We start from the raw sequence: 12152 nt of genomic DNA on the forward strand, positions 1-12152 counted from the left end.
TTGGATACAATGTCAAAAACAGCAGAATGATCTGTGTTCATTTCCAAGGCAAACCATTCAATATCACAGTAATCCAAGTCTATGCCCTGACCAGTAACACTGAAGAAGCTGAAGTTGAACAGATCTATGAAGACCTACAAGACCTTCTAGAACTAACATCAAAAAACAAACAAACAAAAAAAGATGTCCTTTTCAACATAGGGAACTGGCATACAAAAGTAGGAAGTCAAGAGATACCTGGAGTAACAAAATGAAGCAGGGCAAAGGCTAACAGAGTTTTGCCAAGAGAATGCACTGGTCATAGCAAACACCTCTTCCAACAACACAAGATATGACTCTACACATGGACATCACCAGTCAATACCAAAATCTGATTGATTATATTCTTTGCAGCCAAAGATGGAAAAGCTCTATACAGTCAGCAAAAACAAGACTGGGAGCTGACTGTGGCTCAGATCATGAACTCCTTATTGCCAAACTTAAATTGAAGAAAGTTCAGGTACAACCTAAATCAAATCCCCTACAATTATACAGTGGAAGTGAGAAATAGATTCAAGGGATTAGATCTGATAGAGTGCCTGAAGAGCTATGGATGGAGGTTCGTAACACTGTGATCAAGACCATCTCCAAGAGGAAGAAATGCAAAAAAGGCAAAGTGGCTGTCTGAGGAGGCCTTGCAAATAGCTGAGAAAAGAAGAGAAACGAAAAGCAAAGGAGAAAACGAAAGATATATCCATCTGAGTGAAGAGTTCCAAAAATAGCAAGGAGAGATAAGAAAGTCTTCCTCGGTGATCAATGCAAAAAAATAGAGGAAAACAGTAGAATAGGAAAGACTAGAGATCTCTTCAAGAAAATTAGAGATAACAAGGAGACATTTCATGCAAAGATGGGCACAATAAAGGACAGAAATGGTATGGGCCGAACAGAAGCAGAAGATATTAAGAAGAGGTGGCAAGAATACACAGAAGAACTGTACAAAAAACATCTTTACGACCCAGATAATCATGATGGTGTGATCACTCACCTAGAGCCAGACATCCTGGAATGTGAAGTCAAGTGAGTCTTAGAAAGCATCACTATGATAAAGCTAGTGGAGGTGATGGAGCTCCAGTTGAGCTGTTTCAAATCCTAAAAGATGATGCTGTTAAAGTGCTGCACTCAATATGGGAACAAATTTGAAACACTCGGTAGTGGCCACAGGTCTGGAAAAGGTCAGTTTTCATTCCAATCTCAAAGAAAGGCAATGCTAAAGAATGTTCAAACTACCTCACAGTTGCACTCATGACACACGCTAGTGAAGTAATGCTCAAAATTCTCCAAGCGGGGCTTCAACAGTATTGATAACTGAGAATTTCCAGATGTTCAAGCTGGATTTAGAAAAGACAGAGGAACCAGAGGTCAAATTGATAACATCCGTTGCATCATCGAAAAAGCAAGAGTTCCAGAAAAACATCTACTTCTGCCTTATTGACTATGCCAAAGCCTTTGACTGTGTGGATCACAACAAACTGGAAAATTCTTCAAGAGATGGGTATACCAGACAATCTTACCTGCCTCCTGAGAAATCTGTATGCAGGTCATGAAGCAACAGTTAGCACCAGACATGAAACAATGGAATGGTTCCAAATTGGGAAGAGTATATCAAGGCTATAAATTGTCACCCTGCTTATTTAACTTATATGCAGAGTACATCATGTGGATTGCCAGACTGGATGAAGCACAAGCTGGAATCAGAATTGCCAGGAGAAATACCAATAACCTCAGATATGCAGATGACACCACCCTTATGGAAGAAAGTGAAGAGTAACTACAGAGCCTCTTGATGAAAGTGAAAGAGCAGAGTGGAAAAGCTGGCTTAAAACTCAACCTTCAAAAAGCTAAGATCATGGCATCTGGTCCCATCACTTCATGGCAAATAGATGGGGAAACAATGGAAACAGTGACAGACTATTTTTTTGGGCTCCAAAATCACTGCAGGTTGTGACTGCAGCCATGAAATTAAAAGACAACAGCTTCTTGAAAGAAAAGCTACGACCAAGCTAGACAGCATGTTAAAAGCAGAGACATTACTTTGCCAACAAATGTCCATCTAGTCAAAGTTATTGTTTTTCCTGTGGTCATGTATGGGTGTGAGAGTTGGACTGTGAGGAAAGCTGAGTGCCGAAGAATTGATGCTTTTGAACTGTGGTGTTGGAGAAGACTCTTGAGAGTCCCTTGGACTGCAAGGAGATCCAACCAGTCCATCCTAAATGAAATAATTCCTGAATATTCTTTGGAAGGACTGATGCTGGAGCAGAAGTTCCAATACTTTGGCCACCTGATGCAAAGAACTGCCTCATTGGTAAAGACTCTGATGCTGAGAAATATTGAAGGCAGGCAGAGAAGGGGACTACAGAGGATGAGATGGTTGAATGGCATCACTGACTCGGTGGACGTGTATTTGAGCAAGCTGCAGGAGTTGGTGATGGACAGGGAATCCTGGCATGCTACAGTCCATGGGGTCGCAAAGAATGAGAGACGACTGAGCAAGTGAACTGAACTTAACTGAGCAGACCAAAAAGATGGCAAGCCACTGTTCCGAGGAACTGTCTTCCCCAAGTTAGTATTCATTTTTTTTTAATCAATAGTAAAAAGGAAGGAAGTGTGGTTAGTTGTTGCAAACTTCTTGGTGTTGGAATCCTTTGTTCTTGCAGCTGTCCATATAGGTCAGGTCATGACGTTCCTATAAACTGCCAACAAAATAGATGTTATTCTCTGTTCCACAACTTTTTATCTCTTTAAGAATGGGAAATGTTATGCCTTTAAAATTAAGAGCCTTGAGAATGGGCTCTCCTGTATATTTCCGGCTATAGGCAATATAATGTAGCATAAGCAATAGAATACAAAGGGTAAAGTTAAAGAAACAGATCGCTCTATTGCATTAGGTGATGCCTACTCAGGAGCATCTCCTGTTTGATTAAGTTAAAGTCACCTGATTAGGAACTTTAAATGCATCTGCAAAATCCTTTGCCAGGTTCGATTAGCTAGAAGCAAGTCACAGTTTCCATCTATAATTAAGAGGGGATTATGAAGGCAGTCGATGAGGGCTTCTGTGGGAAGTTACTTTAGGGTTTGTTGCCCACAAGAAATAAGGAAATCAACACAAAGATATAGATTCAGACGTGACTCAGAATAAAGCTGCGTGGACCTGTGAATAGGGTGTTTATGGATGCCAACTTGGTGCATGTATGTTCACATGCTTCTATCGGTTAGCTTTTGCTGCTTAATGAACTGTGCCAAAATTGTGTTTTCAAACAGCAATCATTAATTTAGCTAAAAAATGTACAGATCAACAGTTGTCTGTGTTCAGCTGGGTGGTTCTACAGATCTGGGTCAGACTCAGGTGATCTTTACTGTGGTTCTTGATGTGCCTGCGGTTGGCTTCTGGGTCAGCTGCTGGCTGGTTAACTGAGATGTGGTCTTGTAGTTCTTCCAGTGAGGAACTGGGCTCATTTACATCAAGGTGATGCTGTCCACTCAGCAAGCCAGCAAGCACCAATCCACAAGTGCTTTTCAATTCAATATGTCTTATATTACATTTGCTAATGACCCACTGGTCAAAACAAGTCATATGGCCAGTTGAGGTTAAAGGGTAAGTGAAGAAAAGGACTTTGCCTTTCTTATAAAAAGAGTAGAAAAATGTGGGTATTTTTACAGTCCACTACATGATAGTTATTACTTTTTAAAGATTGTAAGTATTCTGCTTTTAGGATGAGCAAATCAGTAAAAAAAAAAAAAAGATGGATACATAGCTTATGGGGGAGCGGGGGACTGATGAAATGGGATCCTGGAGAAAACAAAAGCTGCTGGAATGCAGAGCACACTGGGGAATTTGCATTTTAAAAAGGGAAGTCCATTATATTTCCATAGAATGAATGAAAGGGGAGAAAGAAAGTTCTAGAAAAATTTAATTTTCCTGGTAGTCTCAATTTTCCTTGGATAAAAATAACCTAGGTCAGGAAATGGCAACCCACTCCAGTGTTCTTGCCTGGAGAATCCCAGGGACGGGGGAGCCTGGTGGGCTGCTATCTATGGGGTCGCACAGAGTCGGACACGACTGAAACGACTTAGCAGCAGCAGCAGGTCATCTATTGAATACAGTGAGGGTGGTGTTGGGAAAAGGGTTTGTGGAGAGTGTTAACTTTGTTGAAGGCTGTTGTTTAGAACAGGAGAGGAAGCTGGGGTCAAAATATAAGAGAGGGAAAAAAATCCCAAACAGTCCACACAAAAGGTGAGTGGTACACAGTCCTGCTGAGATTAACAGAGCTTACATTTATGTTGGTGCCCATCCACAGTGCCTTACCAGCGCATGGGTGAACTAGAGACAGGGACCCCCTCTGCCTCGTTCAGGAAACGCCTTTCTCACTCTCAGTTGATACCCTTATGCAGGACAAACTCATAAATAAGTGCAGTGGCCCTGCCAATCAACAGGATTATATTAGATTTTTTAAAATAGTGGCTTTAGGTAAACTAGATCTAGGAGCATAAGGACAGTTGGTGGGACTGATTTAAGAATAACAACTTGCCAAGTGGATCTGCAAAAGAACAAGACAGAATGTTGACAGTGCTTGCAAAAGGTTGAGATTAAAAAAGTAATTTTAAAACCTAAAATGCAAACTAGCAGGGGTTGAGGGAGATGAGCCTGGGTCATAAGAGAAGGGCTCTGTTGTGAAGGAACAATCGGTTCATGGTAGGTATGGGGAGGTGTTGATGGCACTATGAATGTCCATCTGTGAGAAGAGGACAGAGCAGTAGGTATGTTGGGAGACCTAGCTGTTATGACGTAAGGACTGCATTTGAGGACACGGGAGAATCAGAAGCTTCTGCCTTGTATGACTGTGTCAGTTGAGGGGAAAGAGTACAACTGTATATATGGACCAACCTGGTTCAAATCTTCGTCGCTATTCAGAACATCAGGTGGCAGCAGATCAGGCACTCTGGCTTGGAGTCTGATATCTCAGAATCCATGGACATGCTGGGAAAAAACTGAATATACACAGAAGCAGTTAATTTTATTTGTTAATTTTTATTGAAGTATTGTTTATTTACAATGCTGTGTTAATTTCTACAGTACAACAAAATGATTCAATTATACACACACACACACACACACATATATATATACTTTTGCAAATTCTTTTCCTTTATGGTTTATCATAGGATACTGAATATAGTCCTCTGTGCTATATAGTTGGCTCTTGTTTATCCATCCTGCATGTAATGGTTTGTACCTGCTAACCCCAGTCTCCCACTCATCTCTCCCCCAAACCTTTCTCCCCTGGCAACCACAAGTCTATTTTCTGTCTCTTGAGTCTGTTTCTATTTTGAAGTTAAGTACACTTGTGTCATATTTTAGATTCCACGTGTAAGTGATACCATATGGTATTGTCTTTCTTTTTTGACTTACTTTGCTTAGTATGATAATCTCTAGTTGCATCCATGTTGCTGCAGATGGTGTTATTTCATTCTTTTTTATGGTTGAATAATATTCCATTTCACATATGTATCACGTCTTCTTTATCCATTCATCTGTTGAAGGACATTTAGGTTATTTCCATATGTTGGTTATTGTGAATAGTGTTGAGAAACAGTTAATTTTAGACTTACTAAAATGACAAGGCAGCTCTATTACAGAGATTGGTTGTTCAAATAACTGATAATCTCTATTATGCAGGATCCAAGGGTGGATTTAGGATAAGGATCATCCACCTGATGAGAGCAGAACATTGCAAACATCCTCTGTTATGGGGATTATTGTGAATGTATTCAGAGCTCAGGATAGTTTTTCTAGGAGAAAGCTTTGGAAATGATTTGGAAGGAAGCGTATGGTGAGGGGGTTTCAAGGAATCAGAAGAGAGCTGGGGATGAGAGAACACGGTCAGCAGTGTTTTTAGAGAAGTTTCTGAAGCAAAGGCATCAAGAAAGGTCAGGTTAGAAGATAAATGGAGGAGAGGACAGAGAACAGGCTTGAGAGAGAAGGAATTAGAGTACATCAGTAACAAACCTAGAGAACAGAACAGAGGGTATTAATGGGAGAGGATGAAGGGGTTGAAATAATTTGCAGGCATCTTAGAGAAGTGTATTATCCCCTGTTAGGGGTTTACAGGTGAGAGGCAAAATAAAAGGCCTATTCTGAGTAAGTTGACTAAATTTTGACAGGTATCCATCCTTTCTTTCTGCATAAAATTATTCATGTCTTTATACCCTCTTTTTTTTTAACTTATTAATAAGAGGAACTCAAGAAATGAATCTTTTTCATTTACATGTTACAAAAGGCATTCTCCTCTCCTGGGAATTTTATAAGAATATGGTACCATATTTTTATTTTAGTATAATTTAGGATAATATAAAATTTGAAAAATATATTGCAAATGCTTATTAGTACATTGATTAGAAAAATATAATAAAAACATTCTTAGACTCTTCAGAATCTTTCTCTTTGAACTTTTCTTAGTTTTTCAGTAATCAAGTTTTAGAATTACTTATATTAGGTAAGACAGGACTTCATGCAATAGAATGTTTGGTAATTAATTAGAAGCCATGGTCTTGAGGAAGTTGGAGAGAAGAGTCTTTTCTTCTGATGAGACCCTCAAAATCACAGTCCTGTGATTTTAACAGGATAATCAGGATGAATTAGTGAGTTTGTTATATAAAATGAAGTTATTTGGAAACATGGCTGAAAAGGTAATGGGATTTTTGTGGCTGTGATTAATTAAAAAATTTTTATACCAAAAGCTATGGCATAACATAAAAAGAGACTCTACATAGTCTTGAAATTTCTTCATTCCTTCTGTGAGAAGAGATCAATCATTGGAAACAGAGAACTTTCACTTACAACTAATCTTATGAGTTGGTTTTACAAACACTGGATAAGCAGAATTGTTTCTAAGTAGAACTTATGTGAGGAGGTTGTTAAACTTTCTATCTCAATTTTATTGAATTCTGCTTGATTTTCAATTATCCCTGATTTTCAGATATTCTGGGTTACATGCCAAAATATTCAAAAATTATTTATGTGGCAAGAATTCTGTGTTGCAAATTTACAAACAAATTTACATATGAAAAGAAAGGAATATTTTGGGTACACTAATTCAGAAACATAAGTTTTGGATGAGTTGTTTGCATTTATCAGTTTTAAATATTTTTAGGACTCAAAGCTCTGATGTGAAAATCTTTGCATTCGGTCTGATGCTTTTTAACATGTTAAAAAGCAAAATCAAAAAATATCTTTTACTGAGTTTATAAATGAAGCTCTTGCTAAGTTAATTATTATGGTTGTAAGCTTATCTGATATATACTAAATATATATAATATTATATATTATAACATATATAACTTAATAAATATTAATATTTTTGATAACAGATATGTTCTAAATTCTTTGGTACAAATATTTTCCTTTCCCTTATGGACTCTGATAGACTCCATTCAATAATTTTGAAAGGAAACTGCTCTTTAAAAGATTTGGCTTTAGAATCATTTATAATTTCAGTACTTGTTTTAAAATACTGGATAATTAAAAAAAATAGCACAAGAATATAGATACCCAGTTATTTTATGGGCTCTCCCTAACCACTTTTGGACATGATTTCTTTATTTTCTTTTTATTTGATGTGGATTGGTGAATTGCATTGTTTCAGGCAGATTGCATTTATAAAGTACTATGCTTATCTATTCATTCCTTCCAGCATAACTCACATCATTTGTTAACTGTTCATTCTGACAAGTAATTAGGGAAAATATTTTTCATAAGCTAAAACTCCATTCCTATTTCACCCTTGGCTTTCATTCTCAATTTATCATTGTATGTTGATGTTGGGTGCTGTATCTTTTGAATTTTGGCCATTATTTTCAGGTTTACAATGTGTAGGAAAAGTCTAAGTTTTTAGAATTTTAAACAAAGTGTGTTAAACTTTTGAAATATTGTAATCATTTTTATCATATTATGGTTTATAGTCTTACAATGGAAGAAAAGCTATTTCCTTTTCCAAAGTGCATTTTGAAATTTATATTAATGATGATTTAAATCTTTTCAAATCACCCAATTCCAAAAGAAGATAGCTCTTTTAGATTTTGTCAATGAATTATTTTCCAAAGGGAGACATGCAAATACAATTTTATATTGATGTGTATTCTGGGGAATAAATGAGATCTAGTGTCTAAGAGTTCACCATTTATTTATATTTTATTTCAAATTCAAAGAAACGCCTCATTAGCAAACTGAGTTTCTTCCATTTGAGGGGAGGTTTAAGGGCTTCCTTTTGTGTAAACGAATAGGACTGTTTGCATAAACGCACGAGTGACAAGAATCCTTTGACAGTTTCACAAATGATGTCCTATGACCCTGTCTATTTCTCTTTCCTCTAGTTAACTTCTCCCACTGCCTCTGAGCAGCTTGCCCGTAAACCACCTGCTTTCTCCTTTGTTTCTCCAACTAATCAGAAAACACCACCTGCCCCAGGCGACCTCGCCAGCGCCTCTGTCCTGGAGGAGTTCCACTCGAGGAGGCTGGATGCCCGCGGGGCCCTGGTGGAAGAAACAACCACGTACTTTCAAACTTCCGCTCACTCTGCACCTTTTTTTGCACCGAAGGGCACGTCCTCGACGTCACAGGTCCCCCAACCCGCTCAGTTATCAGGGTCTCCTTCATCCAGTCCAAGCACAGCACAGCAAAACCCGGGGCAGACTTCTGAAGTCCTCAAGAAGACGGTCACCTCGAACGTCCTTAGTCCCAAAGAGAGTCCGAGAGCCTCTTCTCCTTCACCAGCCTCCGGTGCTTCTCTGAAGTCGAGTGCAGCCTCCTACATCCCCGTGCGCATCGTCACGCACTCGCTCTCGCCGAGTCCCAGAGCTTTCCCCTCCCCTTTCCACGGCTCCTCCTCCACGGTCTGTAGCCAAGCGTCCTCCAGCGGGAGCCTCTCGAGGTCAGGGGTGAAACCCCCGGTGCCCTCCAGGCTTTCCGTCCTCACCGCCATCCTGAAGTCCAGCCCTTCTCACCAAAGGCCCCTCTCCCCGGCCTCCTGTCCCACCTTCTCTCTCAACTCCCTGGCTTCCTCCACGCTCACGCTTGATCAAAAAGTCAAACAAACCCCACCCACACCTAAGAAATCCCTCTCAAGTTGCTCCCTGCGATCAGGGTCTCCAGAGCAAAGGGAAAACCCGGTTTCCGACCTCAGCCAGCCATCCTTCCCCTTTCCTTCTCCCACCAAAGCTGCAGCCCCTCCCCAGGCATCGGCCCTTTCTCCCCCAAAACAGGGCGGTAGCAGCTTCGCTTCTGTGATTGTAGAGAAAATGCCATCCCCGACTCTGAAGAGCAGCCCAGTGACTTCCCAGCTGCAAACTGGTACCTCCAGCTCTGTGGGTCTGCCTCCCGTCCCTCCAAGCTTTTCTCCTCTGTCTTCGAAAGGCAGACAGGATGCTGACCCCAGAGGCCCGGGAAAGCCCAGGGATATCTGCTCACATGCCTCTACATCACCTTCCTCCACATCGTCTTCTGTGTCTCCTCCCACTAACCCAAGGGCCATGCTCTCCTCACCAGAGAGACGCTACCATCCGTCCCCAGCTCTTTCAAACCTGATAAACCGATCTAAGAGCGCACAAGCGCCGGTCTCTAGCCAAGGGCAGGCTCCGTCTACTGCACCCCCAGCCCCTGTCTCCAGCTCCAGCTCTGCCTCTCTTCCCTGTCTGGGGTCCTCTGCTCTCCCCCTGGCTAATCCTCCCACAAAAACACACCAGCTCAGTCCCTCCGCACTGCACCCAAATCTTTCCCTGCCTTCAAGACTTGGGAAATCCGAAAGCTCTATATCTGACCACAGATCATCTGTCTCAGCTCCGTCACCTCCCTTCTGTCTAACAAGAACCAAGGAGCTGAGTTCACCTTGTGCATTGTCCATGTCAGCAGGCCCTGAGAATAAGAAAGCCAAGGTATTTCTTTTGCACGTTGCATGGTGCATGCTTCTTTTGAAAATAGAAGAATTTTTTTCCAGGGGAAAATCAATGATTATGATATTCATTCTGCTCCTACAAGGAGGTAGTGCAAGAGGATGTAAGACTTGGTGTATTTGAATGTGTGGATGAACTATAATCTGTTTAAAATTGTGCATGTTTCTGAAAACCTCTTTGATTTTGCAAATCCTCTTATGGTAACTTTTTATATCTATGGCCTTAAGGGCATTTTTTTCCCGGGCATAATGAGTTATATTATTGATCCCACAGACGGAATTTAGAGCAGTTAGATGAGATTTGGGAATATGATACATTTATGATTTATTTAATAACATGAACCGTATTATCTACCAAGATATCCTGTACTGATAGAATAGTAGATAGGATTAGTGTAAAATGGAATTTTATATGTCAAGCCCCAAATGATTGTGAAGTCAATTTGAAAACTTTCTATTTCTTTTGCTGGCATTTATTTATTATTATTAATTTTTTCCCCTTCTACAATGTTGATTTCTTTATTGTTTTCCATAAACCTCAAGCTAAATCAATATGTATTTAGTTATGTATTAATATGTATATGGCAAAATAGAATAGAAATTTCCTTTGTATGTGAAAATTATTTGCTTTATTCTAAACACTAAATCGGAGAAGGCAATGGCACCCCACTCCAGTGCTCTTGCCTGGAAAATCCCATGGATGGAGGAGCCTGGTAGGCTGCAGTCCATGGGGTCGCTAATAGTCGGACACGACTGAGCGACTTCACTTTCACTTTTCACTTTCATGCATTGGAGAATGAAATGGCAACCCACTCCAGTGTTCTTGCCTGGAAAATCCCAGGGATGGGGGAGCCTGGTGGGCTGCCATCTCTGGAGTCACACAGAGTCGGACACGACTGAAGTGACTTAGCATAGCAAACACTAAATACATAGTGATTATAAAATACAGAAAGAGTGGACAGGCTGGGTATAGGGAAATAGAATTAAGAGAGGAGAAATATTGACTTTTAAATCCTCCGACATAACCTGTTGAACAAGGATGTGGATCAGCATCTATTTTAATATGAGAAGGGAAACATTTGAAGGAGTTACCCATAGCATTCATGGTTCATTTGTTCTGGAAGAAGGCACCTCTGCCCTAGAATGGCACCTCTACCAGCTTCCCAGCTGTTCCCATGTAACTTAGGATGTGGAGTTTATCTGTGGTTAGATAGAAAGCTTAGAATCCAGTCATTATTATACATGTGAAATAAAATTATGAAAGTGCCTGTATTTAGAAAGGGATTGGGGTTTTCAGTTCAGTGTGTTGAAATAACACCATTAGAGCATCCAGGTTGATTCCATGGAGATTGTGTTCAATTCTATCTCTGTTGGGGTGGTGAACTAATCATGGAAAAGATCAAAGAGCCACATGATCTTATATTAACAGATCTTAACCTATTAAGGTTGCAATATGATTCACCTTAAAAAGCGTGCATGAGGCATCTACTGTATGCCCACCGCTATACTAGCTTTTTAGAGGATGTGGTTTTATTTTTAAGGAAGAGATAATCCTTTGTCTTAAAAAACAAATTTTATGTAGCAGAAAAGCATACATGTATATGAGTTTCCCAGGTGGCATTAGTGGTAAAGAACCCTCCTGCCAATGCAGGAAACAGACGCGGGTTATATCCCTGGGTCAGAAGACCCCTGGAGAAGGAAATGACAACCCACTCCAGTATTCTTGCCTGAGAATTCCATGGACAGAGGAGCCTGGTAGGGTACAGTCCATAGGATCACAAAGGGCTGGACACAACTGAAGCGACTTAGCATGCATGCAAGCATACATATATATACATAATGTGGAGAAGCTGTAGAGACTTAGTAAATTTACAGTAAACCTAGAAAACAAGGACAAGGCAATATTAACAGTATAAGATAGATTATGTATAAAATTATAAAAGTTCACTGAATTCAGAGAATATTATTATGGGATATGGTTATTGAGGTACATTGTCATAAATGTTGGAAGATTTATGTTCCAATGTTTAGGATTTAGCTTAATGAAGAGGAAAGCAGTTGGCATTTCAGAAATGTTAAACAACCTGACCAAATATACAGAAGATGGTCCCAGATGAATGTATGTGGACACATAAGAATACTGGTCTTATCATCAACTAGTGATAATACCAA

General features: G+C 40.0%; 1 protein-coding gene across 1 annotated transcript in view; it reads left to right on the plus strand.

Moving 5' to 3' along the window:
- MLIP (muscular LMNA interacting protein) overlaps positions 1–12152 on the plus strand; it is a 278691-nt gene that overhangs the window by 141429 nt on the left and 125110 nt on the right. The window contains 1 exon segment of the mRNA XM_070361005.1: positions 8407–9963. Within this exon segment, the coding sequence (XP_070217106.1) occupies positions 8407–9963 (1557 nt within the window).

This window comes from Bos mutus, chromosome 23, assembly GCF_027580195.1.
Source record: "Bos mutus isolate GX-2022 chromosome 23, NWIPB_WYAK_1.1, whole genome shotgun sequence".
Classification (NCBI taxonomy): Eukaryota; Metazoa; Chordata; class Mammalia; order Artiodactyla; family Bovidae; genus Bos; species Bos mutus.